This window comes from Electrona antarctica, assembly GCF_951216825.1.
Source record: "Electrona antarctica genome assembly, chromosome: 15".
Classification (NCBI taxonomy): Eukaryota; Metazoa; Chordata; class Actinopteri; order Myctophiformes; family Myctophidae; genus Electrona; species Electrona antarctica.
The window spans coordinates 16,401,841-16,414,706 of record NC_136796.1 but is presented as its reverse complement, the minus strand read 5'-3'; the positions used below and the strand labels follow the sequence as shown (position 1 = coordinate 16,414,706).

Genomic DNA, 12,866 nt, shown 5'->3' with positions numbered 1-12,866 from the left:
ACTTCAATCAAGCAATGAAAAAGAGAGAGAGAGAGAGAGAGAGAGAGAGAGAGAGAGAGAGCGAGATTGCGAGAGAGAGCGAGAGAGAATGAGTCAGGCCAGGGCAGGGTGTAAGTGTGCGCGCGCGTGTCCATGTTTGACCACACGGCTGTCCCTAGAGACCACTCCGTTCAAATGAATGACCCCACCACCGGCGGACCCCCCTCTCTCACAGTCACAGCCCGGACTCTGTGATTGGTTGAACCGGGCCCAACCTACCAGGAAGCAGTTTATCGTGTCCATTCACGCTCCCGCGACAACGCTGCATAACTAATGAGCCGTGACACTCCCACCCCGCGATAACGCTGCATAGCTAATGAGCCTGGTTGACCGTGAGGTGCGCGTACAGAGAGTATGGTCAAAGTAGCTTTGGACGTGATGACCAGCACACTAGGGGACCAGCCAGCCCGGATTAAAAAACAAACAAAAAACAAAACAATAGACATGATGATTTGATTAACTAGAATCTCTCCTTTCCAGCTTTTATTACCAAAGACAAACACAATATTTCGCTGGAATACTTTTTTCAAAGCTTTTTGATCTTGGGAGGTTCGAGGGGGAGACAAGACGACGCTTGACACCAAAGAAAGCCAGATCCAAACAACCAAAAAAATGATACCGAGGTTTTTACTCGCTTGTTTGGCGACGTGTGTCTGTTTGAGTGAGTATAAATTTAAAGTTTTTTCTTGGCTTCAAGCCAGAGACAAGTGTCGCTGCTGATGTTAGCCTAGATGTGATGAGTGATGACACGGATCGCACCTGCGTTCGAGCGACTGTCCCGTTGCTATTTATTGGGTTGTAAAGGAAACCTTTCTTTGGCATATAGGCTGTAAATTGTGAACTTGCACTTAAATGCATATCTGACAATGTAATGAGCTGTGATTGAGCTAATTACCGAAATAGATCATTGCGTTCCGTGCGCTCCTTTATCTGATGATGGTAAAGGAGGATTTGGGGCATTATTTATTTATTATATATTGTGGAAATGTGTTATTTAAGTTTGAGTTGTATATTACAGACCATTGGTTTTCAAGAATGTCAATTAAGGATCAAGGATGTATTTGTCCGGGCGGGGACCCCCATCTGAAATGATTTTGAGCCATATAGAGACCCCCATAAGAGTAAAGTCCAGTAATTGGAACAGTTTTTGGAACAGTTTGGAAAAATATTCTATTAGGATATTCATAAAGCCAGGCAGGCAGTCATGATACAATTGTTAAATTTTTTAATGCTGTGTTGCTTTGTTTTGTTATATCAGCTGCCCTTGCATAAGTGATCCTTGCATGCAAATCCACCTGCTTCTGTTCTGTGATGCTCTCTCAGTCTGCACAGCTATAGGGCTAAGGACAGGTAGCCTCGGAGCGGTTTTCATTCTAAAGGACAGGCTACTTGCCATGAACGGTGGATTGATTTGAGGAGACACATTCAACTAAAGTATATACATAGGCCTGCTGTTTTATCTAATTTTGAATCATTTCAGATTTGTGCAGGCAGGCTCTATGTCAGTTCAGAGTCCTACAACTAAACCACTCACATAAAAGCAACATATTTGCTCATGACAATCGACATGATTTAGGAAAAGATCAAGTTTGAAAAGTTTCAAGGTCAAGTATTGCATGCATGGGACAATGTGGACATGGCACAGGACTTCAATCTGTATATTGATTGATTTTAGGAAATGTGACCATGCATGCAGGCTTTTTGTTAATACTTTAAGGACTAAGATTGTTCTGTTCAGAATGTTGCATTTGTTTTATTATTTAGGCTTGTGTGGTTTCCTTTGTGTGTTATTATAGGGGGTTAGATCACTGTTTCCCAACATGGGTTCTGGGGACCTCCAAGGGGACCAATGGACCAGTAACTCTGACAGTGCACAAATAGAACCAAATGGTCCCTTAGAGGTCTGCAGTGCACAAATGGAATTGGTGCCATTTGCACACTGTCAGACATAAATAAATAAACACAATGCATTTTACAGTGTATATATTGGGGGTCCCATTGATGAATAAAATGGTATATCAAATGGTAATGCATGATCAAACCATGCAAGTGGTCCTTATGAAGTAAAACGAATAAATAATATCAATAAGAGATTCACCGGTATAGCAGAGCAGCAGCCTTTTGTTTATTTGTGTTCCCACCATCACCCAGCCGGGGGGGTTAGGACCAGTGACCTATGACCTTCCGGGGTTTTTTGGCTGTGACTATGACCAAGGAGGTGTGGTGGGGATGGGGGGGGCTAACCTTTGGGGTCCGAGCAGAAGGGACCAGAAAAAAGTCAGAGAGACAATAGGGTGACCCCCCCCCCCCCCCCCCCCCAACCAACCAGACCCCTTCCCTGACCTGACCCCTGCACCCCCTCATCTCCATAACACTGGCCGACACCCCCGGATTGAGACCTTATTAAAGACGTACGTGTGTGTGTGGGTGGGTGGGTGTGTGGAGTGGACACGGTCACGGGCAGCTGTAGGGGGGGATTACCCTGGACACACGCGCACGCAGATACACACACGCGCGCACACACACTGGTGTGACTAGAGCTCCTGGCTAACATCTCTATTCTCTATTCGCGGAGACAGAGGTGGCTTATGCTAATGACGAGGGGACTTTGTGACAGCCCATGTCACAGTCTGACGGTCCCAATCCAAATCCGTCTGACCTAATGGGGTTTGCTGCTGTTTGTCCACAACACTGACCTGACCACAAAGAAAGCACGAATATCGTCACTGACGGACGGGAGTGGAAACTGGAAACGCTGTCACTCCAAAACCGTTACTTTTCAGGAAATGGTAAAAAAGGATAAAAACACACATGTGTGCACACACACACACACACACACACACACACACACACACACACACACACACACACACACACAAGGACATATAGCAGATCTGCTATTCTTTGCTGCTCTTGAGCAACACTGTTGTAGAACGAAATAGGACATTAAACCCCCAACCCCCTCAGAAAGCTGAAACATGGAGATATGAGGTTTCTGCCTGAAACGACATGTCATGACTCATGATGTTTAATTTCTTCTGATTTCAGTATAGGCTATACTATATGGTTTAGTTCACTTACAGGTATAGTTGGTTCACTCAGTCAACACGCAAACTTTCCAGGGAGAGACACAGACATTTTTAAGACATAAATGCTGCCATCTCCAAATGAGCATCATGAGTGAGGACCAGTTATATGAAGATGGTGTCAATGTGTGCGTTGACAATATACTGACTACTGTATGCTTGCTTGCACGTGCATGGCTCTGAACAGAATCTAAATTGAACACACCCATTATTAATTTGATTAGCTGCAGCTGTGGACAGTTCAGAAACCCACCTATACCAGTGGCATCATCGTTTGGAAGTTTTTCTTCTCTGTTTTTTCTTCTTTTTCCCCCCCCCAAACAAATTGTTAGATTTTGATTTTGATTCATGCCAGAACAATATGGCTTCCATTATAGCATGCTAACTTTCCAGAAATAGAAAGCCTGCAGTTTCTATTAGCTTAGTTGATGATGTCACTGCCCGGTAGGCGGCTTCCTGGGCCTCCTCTGAGAGTAGACAGAAATGGTACCATATTATCATGAGCATTATACAAAGATAAGTTGTCTATAGTAGCTCTGTCTGTGAATAACTATAGTCCATGGTTTTCAGAAAGTATACCTATTTCCTGTTCCGGTTCATTTTCCCATAGTTTCATTTGATTAGCTCAGCAGCAGATTTGAACTGGAAGCACATGTTGAAGGTGTCTGTGTGAGCGATGATATTATATACCAACAACCCTGTATACTGTATGTGTATACTATAAGTTTAACAGCCTGAGGAAGGTCCGGAGGGACCTTCCTCATTAAATAAGACAATACTCATGTACCAAGCAAATACACAGTGTGCGGGTGTACCTTATTGCTTTCATTGATGTCCACTGGCCTATACGCACCTGTGCATACGCCTAATTTCTAGGTGTGCGAAAGTTTTCTCCTACAGTATACTATAACAGTAAAATTACTTTCCCGGTTTTAATGGGTTAAGTCTTCCAGGGGCCCCAGTGGCCCCCACAAGGCTTTCTGATTTTAATGACATTTCCCTAATACAAAGTCAGTGCGGGCCCCTTCTGTTTGGCCCCTGTGCCTCTGTGATTGGAACTTGGAAGCTGGACACACACACACACACACACACACACACACACACACACACACACAGGGAGGTGGGCTTTTCCCATCACATTGGACATTATTGCTTATCGATCGGCAGAGGGACTGGGGTGGGGGGCGGTGGTGGAAGAGAAATACTATTTCTCTTTTGTTACTTGAGTAAAAGTATCATTACCACAATACAGAAAGACTCTGTTACATTAAGTAAATGGCCTGCATTCCGTATTTGACTTGAACGAAAGTATATAAAAGTTTTTGGTAGTAAGTGCTAGCATTTTTCAATATTTCTCGATCTTCTTCGAAAATAGCCAAATTATAAAGTACGGTTTAAGTGGTTAGTGCATGTTTCTGTATAAATTAACTAAAGTTGTATACCTGTATCGTACAATATGTTTTCCTCTGAGATATAGTGGAGTAGAAGTATAAAGTAGGCCTATACACAATTTAAATAATCATGTAAAGTGAAAGTCAAAAATTCTACTTAAGTACAGTAAATGTACTCTACGTCCATGGTGGTGGGGGGCCGCTAACACAAATCAGAGAGCAGCCAATCTCCCAATGCAGATGGGGAACATCTTAGCAGGGAGTCCCATGGGTGCATGCCACCCACCATCAATCAATGGCCACAGCCCTGCTGTCGATAGGTTAAAAAATTGAGGATTGGCTTCTGAAAAAGTGATTATTTTTTCTCTCCAAACAATAAGCTCGCATTTAACCACTTAAACCCCATACTTAGTTGATCAGATTCTCAAGGACTCAATATACAAGGACTTGTCCTACTTTTGACCTACACCGTATACGCTAAATCACTTCCGTGAAAATAGCAGAGCTTGTAGATTTGCAATTTGTGCCGATTGTTAGCCCCACAAAGCCGTGATTTCCATAGAGCCATCAACAGAAAAGCTTGCGTTGTAAAGTTGTAGATCTGCTGTTTTAGCAGAAGTTTATTTCCGCTGTGCAATCTATTTATTTTTGCTGAATGCATGAAATTAATGTTATTGTATTTTCACCTGTTATGGTGCCAGGCCTAGAATAGAGATGTTGTGGTCAGTATCCAGATGCTGTGGCCCAGGAAACCCCTTCAGGAGTCCTTGACGGGGCTCCAGGGGGTCCCCAGCTAAATGATTGATTGAAATGAACCAAATGGACCCCTGCAACTCTGGGAGTGTACAAGGGAAACCAAATGGACCCTTCCAGGTCTGCAACTCTGAGTGTGTACACTAAATGGACCCTCTGAGAGTGCAGGTGGAACCGAATGGGTCTGTACAATCTCAAATTAGCATCACAGATTTTACAGTGATTAGAAGAAGAAAAACACCAATAATCCCAGTATCCCACCATGCCAACATTGAGGTGGGCCTGTTTCACCTCCGCTCTACTCTCTCCTGGAGTGCAGAGGCTGTTTAGCTCGACTTTGAACTTGCCATATGACTGACAATAGCAATCAATGGCTTTAAACAAAAGGGCCCGGGCAGTGCACCTAGCACCCAGGATACAATAGTATGTTTGCGTAGCGTGGCGAAAGGAACTTGGTTTGAGTTTAACTCCTATTAGCCGGACAAAGGAGTCAACCCCCAGGCAGAGTTTTTGGGGGGCTACACACCCTCCACCCAGCCATGTTCCATGCCACTAGCCTCTCCTCCCGGTCCGTGTATTCACAGCTTTGTTTAAACTCACCCCCTCCCTGCGTAATGGATACATGGCAGGAGGAGGAGGGACCCGCTATAGCTGCTCATGCGCTACCAAGTGGCTTTTCTGGAAGTGTGTGTGCGCAGTGGTGGAAGAAATACTCCACGGATGAAACACTGATTTGATGTACTTACGTAGGAGTAGGAGTAGCAATGGCAACCATTTAGATAGATACTCGAGTTACTCGAATAAAAGTAGGCTACAAAAGTATTGGCATCTAAATATAGGCTACTTTAGTGTACCAAAGTAAAAGTAGAGCCTCAAATTAAATGTAATAATAATCAAAGTATGATAGGGCTTACGGCAGCCTTTGGATCAAGACTATCATAGATTTTATCGAGTCTGACATTTGCTTTCGTATCTATGATCGTCTTGGTATACCTCCCTATACTTAGCCACGGATGTTAACACGGCATTCGGAACAGCGTTCAAACCTCTGTTACAAAATAACTTGAATAACTAGTAACAGACGTTTTCAAGTAATTATAGTTGATTGAAAGTATCATTGGCATACTCAAGCAATGTAAAAGCACTTCAAATTCACAAAACAATTGTGAATGCATATGCTTAATAGTTTCAACCCCTTAGCTTACAGTTTTTATTTAGCTGGAACAGAAAAAAGCTTTACTTCCAGTCTCATGATTGCATTATCTTTCTTCATGCAGAACAGTAATGACGTCACCTGACATAATGGTCACAACCTGGTGATTTCTGTTAACCATCAGACAGCACAGTTAAGAGTCTCCATCCGTCTGATCAGAGACAGATAGATAGATAGATAGATAGATAGATAGATAGATAGATAGATAGATAGATAGATAGATAGATAGATAGATAGATAGATAGATAGATAGGTCCATTTGGTTGCATTTGAACACTCAGAGTTAAGTACACGCCAATAGCCCAGTGAGTGACCACATCATACATGCATGCTATCCCTATCCCTCAGAAACACTCTCCTCCCCATCTCTCTCTCTCTCTCTCTCTCTCTCTCTCTGGCTCCTGGGTGTCAAGGCCATGGTGCACAATGTGTGAAGTTCACATGCAGCTCTCTAGTAAACAATGGGCTGAGCAGGGCAACGAAAGGGATTGGGGAGGGGTGGGACACACAAGCTGTCCTTCCATCCATCTCCCTCTGTCCTCCCCCCATGCATCCATTCCGCCTCCGCCACCTCTCTCATGACCCTCAAGGGGCTAGGGGTTACCACCATGCAGCCCTGCGGTACTAGTGGGGGTCGGTCGGGTCCCTCGCTCGCTGGACAGCCAGCCCCCATCCCTTCCTCTCCTAAAAGAAATCTAAATTTATCGCACCCTCCGCCACCCTCATCAACATTTTGTTCATCCCCAATGCTGCACAGACTCAGTGTTGTTGTAGGGTGAGTTGTCATCGGCGTATAGACGTACTTTACGAGTAGTTAAATGCAATTTCACAACACAAGGTGTTGTGAGCTTGTAGATCTGCTATCTTTTCTTCTTACATTATTTGACAATTTGGCTTTGTTTGACCAGTTTTTATAGTATAGTTTGTTGATTACTTTTAATGCAGTAATACCCCCCCCCCTTTTTTTAGGTATTACAAAGGTCTTAAAAGTCACTTAAAATGGTCACTTCACTGTTGTCTGGGGACCCCCAGAATGTCACGTGGGGACAGGTTGAGAACCACTGTACTATAGCAGCAATCGTAATAGCACTGAAGTATTCACATCAACATGACAAATGTGCAAGATACTATACATGTTTTATAACAACAGTTACCTGTATTCTTTATACTACAGCAGCAGTGGTAATGTTCAACAGTACATTTGTGCAATGTTGGCTAAGCTTAACAAGAGCAGTACTAAATTGAAAGCATTTATCTTATAAACATGGACAGTACTAGTCCTCCCAGTAATTACACTGTGAGAGTTACTTTGGAGTTATTATGATTATTTTTATATACAGTATAGTTTTGCATTTGCAAAACTTGATTTACTTAAATTAATCAAACATTGGAATATTGGAACAAGAAAGCGACAAAACAAAACAATAAACAAGAACATCTGCATGAATTCAAGCCTTCATGGGGTGAGGAATTTGTGGGTGAACTATCCCTTCTATGGAGGTTCTTTCCTGCCTCTTGGCCCTGGCTTTTCATCCGTCATGCGTGTTGCTGCTGCCTCGGAGGCGTGCATACGAACTGATTAGGAGTCTTAACGTCTGAACGCAGTCAAACCACAAAAGGAGGGAGCCCTCCATCGATCTCTTTGTCAATGCCATAGTGTGTCAAGGCCGGTGCACATTTCAGCAAGCTAATTCAGAGTGCGCTATTGAGATGTATATTTTGGTATCGCCATTCAGAGAGGCTTTCTTTAAAAATCTTAACACCAGCCCAAAAAGGGAACTCAAACGGACGGAAGTCATGCTATGAATATGATAATAACTGATTGAAATGCAAAAACTGGCTTTGGCTTTGAGATTTTGGGGGAAAATTGAAAAGCAACTTCGTAAGCATCGAGGGTCCTCCTAATTCCTCTGAAACCTGTGAAAAACACATTTAAACATCAGCTTCTTAATACTACACAGTAAACATCTCACTCCTATAGTTCCTAACTCCAAAGAGTGTACAAATGGTACCATGGAGTTAGCCTATCCAAAAGCAAATCAGGCTGTAAGGATTGTAGCTCCCGTTATGTCCTTTATCAAGCAGCTTTATGGGTCCATTTGGTTAAATTTCTGAGTTAAATGAACGCTGAGGCTTTTACATTTACAGTGTGGCTCGGGGGGTCCTGTATCAAATGGGGGTCCGACCCGTGGTCTAATGCATATCAACAAAATAAGGTTGAGAATCGTTGCATAAACCAAACCATAAAGTGTCCTTGTGTGACATAACCCTGCTTACAGTATGTCCACTCCGCATATTAGAAACACACACACACACACACACACACACACACACACACACACACACACACACACACACACACACACACACACACACACACACACACACACACACACACACACACACATACGCCTGCCTGCTTTATAGGAGATTGACACTGTTGGGTCCCTAAAGGTCTCGGTGCCAGGCGTTCGATAAGCATTGCTCTAACCTGGGATGCAAGCCCCCCCGCCCCATCCCCATCCCCATCCCATGTCCCCCCATTTCCCTCCCCCCAGGGGTCTCTGAATCTCATCACTGGCCATGCAGCCAGCAGAGACAAGGGACAGCAGGCTAGTCAGAGTGGTGGGGGGGGGTTATATCAGTTCATCCAGGACACAGCTGAGCTGGGCCGGTGAACCCAGGGTCCCATTTAGGGGAGGGGGGGATATGGTGGTTTTGAGGGGGCTCCCTCCCTGGTGCTGAGTCATTTGTGGGATCCCCACCCCTACACATCAAAAATGGACGATGTAATTGCGGTTGGGCAGAAACCTTGTAATCTCCATATTTCACCTTTTTTATGTTCTGCATGCAAATAACCGCCAATGTCCACCATCAGAGTGAAAATTGCCTGGCCTTAATAATCCTATCATGAGTTGCATCTTTTGAAAATATTGCTGCAAGGTTAATATTAATGGGAACATACAAAACCGTGTAATCTGTAGTGTACACAGAAGACACTCAATCTAGGGTATTGCTTGCTGTCATTGGCGTGTTTGTGTGTGTGTGTTACAATTAAGCAATATTACACGAGAGGGTGTGCTTTACCAACATTAATACACGCCTGCGTTGTTGCAGGAACGATCAGCTCTCAGGGCGAGTTCCATATACAGGCAGCGCAGAAGTGCATTAATGAAAGTTAAAGCACACCCTTGTCCCACAAATGTCTCAAGAAAATCGCTAGCCTAAACCCAGTCGGCTGCACTCTGGGAGAACAGATCAGCTGATTTTTATGTTTTGATTAGGCGTTCGATCATCGTTTAAGCACGGCTATAGAAGGCTGTTTCAACCAATCAGATTGCTTCCTCGAAATGACCTGTTGTATAATGGTTTTGTGAGATGGAAAAACTTGGTGGATGGAGAAAGCTTTGCCTAGGATAATGATAATTCAAGCTTTCCATGCTGTGTTGTGGTGAGTTAACATTGTTTAATACAATTAGATTGTGTGACTTTTCTGTTTGGATGTATGGGCCATCAAGCCCATACATGTGTTCCCACACAACTTCCGGTTAAGATGATGTCACACGCATAGCCTCTATTGGCGGAAGTTAAAGGACGTGGCTCCCTTTATGGAGACACAAAAGAGACTATTTGTGTCTCCATAGGGTGGTCATCCACTACTGGTCATCAAATTATTAGCATGCGACGAAAACGAACTATCCCTTTAAAACCACGAAGAATTCAGTTGTGTAATACCTTGAAAGTGTTCTATCATGGAAGGTGCATAATATAGCATGATTCTGACATCATATAGAAACAGCTGCCATGAATAGCACTGCTGTTGAGGACTATGTTTTATGCATGCGTGCATTGATTTACCTGCTTGGTATGGATATGGCCTACATGGAGGAGGGCAGTAGAAAAAATAAAACCACACCCGTGTGAAGTGAGGGGCGCTCTTATCATCGTACATCATCATACATCATCTCATTCCGGCCAATCAGAATTTGCATCCTCACCTTCGTCTTCAATGTTCGTGTTACGCAATGTTTGTGTTTACACAAACACAGCGATGTCGCTTGTATGCGCGCAATACGCACTGCACGTAAGGCAACACGCCGAGGGGGGAAACAAAATGTGCCAAAAAGTGCCAAGCCGACAACTATTTTCTCTGCCACGTTATAATGAGCGTCCGATCTGCATGAGGAAACCCAGCGCTCTCGTCGGGAGGGGGGGCAGCAAAATATAGTACGAGTAGGGTCAGCAACGTGCCAACGTCCCTGCACAAACACTCACAATTGTCCATTCATTGTCAATGGCATTTAATGTTTGTGTTAGGACAAAATTTGGGTTACACACACCAAAAGCTGGACCTCAAAAATAGAGATGACCAATACCATTTTCATTCCCGATACTGATCCGATGTGTAATTTAAACATCACACCTGTGTGAAGTGAGGGGCAGTCTTATCATCATACATCATCATACATGTTATGATGATGAAATTACATGGTATTGGAATGGCATATAGTGCTGACTGGCATACTCTGTGATACCAATTTTAGGTTTTACCACGCGGGTATTGGTATTGGAACAGCAAAAAGGTTTTTAACTTTTTTAAGTTCCTGGGAGTTTGTTCAAGATATGTGGAGCATAAAAACTGAATGTTTAGTTATGATTCTCAGGCCAGAAAGCAGACCGTGTATGTTAATTGAATAATCGAGAAGCAGATAAAGAAGGAAAAAAATATATGTATGTGTGTGACTGTGTGTGTGTGTGTGTGTGTGTGTGTGTGTGTGTGTGTGTGTGTGTGTGTGTGTGTGTGTGTGTGTGTGTGTGTGCGTGTGCGTGTGCGTGTGCGTTCTAGTTCTTACTGTACATTTCAAGGAATTGATATTAAAAAATGGTAGCATACAACAATTGCTTATAGCTTATAGAGCTGCTATTTTCACTATGTAGTTTTCTACATAATCGTAGACTATGCAGGTCATCAAATTATTGGCTTAGGAATGCAACAAAGAACTAACAAAACTCTTGAATTCAAGACTTCATGTGGTGCGTAATACTCCTTTAAGTAAAAAAAACAAAACAATAATAAAATACCTTTTCCACCACTGCCAGTCTACAAGCTCAGACTCAGAGCGCTTGAGCTTATAGCTAATTTGGCAACGAGATTTAGTGTAGCAGAGAAAAAAGTGGACCAAGTACGATTTAAGTGTACTATTAAGGGTTTAAGTGGTCAATAAAGGAGCACATCGCCCAGTTTCAACTTCATCTTCATATAATTTGTCCTTACATTATAGTGAGGACCAATTATAAATGACCACCCCCCCCCCCCCCCCACCCCCCCCCCCCACACACACACACACACACACACACACACACACACACACACACACACACACACACACACACACACACACACACACACACACACTCATTGTAAGATGGCACCATTTCTGTCTTTCACTCTGTGTCTCATTGGGGGGCTGTGGACAGTCCAGAAACCTGCATTGACATTGTCGAAGGGGATTCCAAGCTAATAGAAACTACAGGACCGCCAAATTAATATGTATTTGGCTGCTCCATGGACCCCCATTTGAAAATACTGTATGTTGTGCCAGCCTTCCAGGGACCCCCAGAATAGAAGATTTGTGTTTAAAGAGTTTGAAATAATCCCCAAATATATGTTTTCAAGAATTGTCAAAATGTTTGAAAAATATAGCTCACAAGGTGTATCGTTGCGGCACCTTGTGAGCTTGTGGATCTGCTATATGTTGAATATCCAAAAATGTGGTCAAACTAGTTAAACTAATTTTGATGCTAGATTCTCCTTGGGACCCTCTGGAACCACCTCAAGGGCCCCTGGGAGTCCCCAGACCCCACTTTGAGAACTAGTGGCCAAAACATGGAAGATGTGGGTTTGCGTCGCACAAAGTGACCAGAACAGAGGTGGCGCTGCTAAACAGCAGATGCTGCTGCAAAAGCTCCTCGTTTGAACTTGATCTCGCGTCACGCAAGTTCAAGACTAGCCCGCTGTCCCTATCATCATCACCTTTCAACAACAGCTGGGAGGGAGACAGCGGCGACTTACGATGGCGGGGTCACTCTGTGCAGGGGTGCTTCGAATTTGGGGACATACATTGCTCACGGTCAACCCCCCAAAATATAAAACACAACTAAAGAAAACGAGGAGAAGGCGATTGTCCCCCAAGGTCAAGGCGAGAGAAGGGGACCGAGCGACTGGGTGTCATGGGAAAGTCACCTTAGGAGGATGGGTGAAAGGGGACAGGGGAGCGGGAGGGGTCGGAGGGGATGCATAACAAGGGGCAGATGGCGGTATTAGCGGGCGGCTGCACGATGGCTGATGGGAGTTTTTTTAAAGAGGTTTGGGGGGTTAGAATT

The 12,866-nt window shown here is 43.8% G+C and overlaps 1 protein-coding gene across 1 annotated transcript in view; it reads left to right on the top strand.

Moving 5' to 3' along the window:
* Positions 1–480: 480 nt before the first annotated feature.
* LOC306938860 (immunoglobulin superfamily DCC subclass member 3-like) overlaps positions 481–12,866 on the top strand; it is a 46,077-nt gene continuing 33,691 nt past the window's right edge. The window contains exon 1 of the mRNA XM_079523214.1: positions 481–700. Coding sequence (XP_079379340.1) covers positions 652–700 — 49 coding nt within the window. The 5' untranslated portion in view covers positions 481–651. The remainder of the gene's footprint in view (positions 701–12,866) is intronic.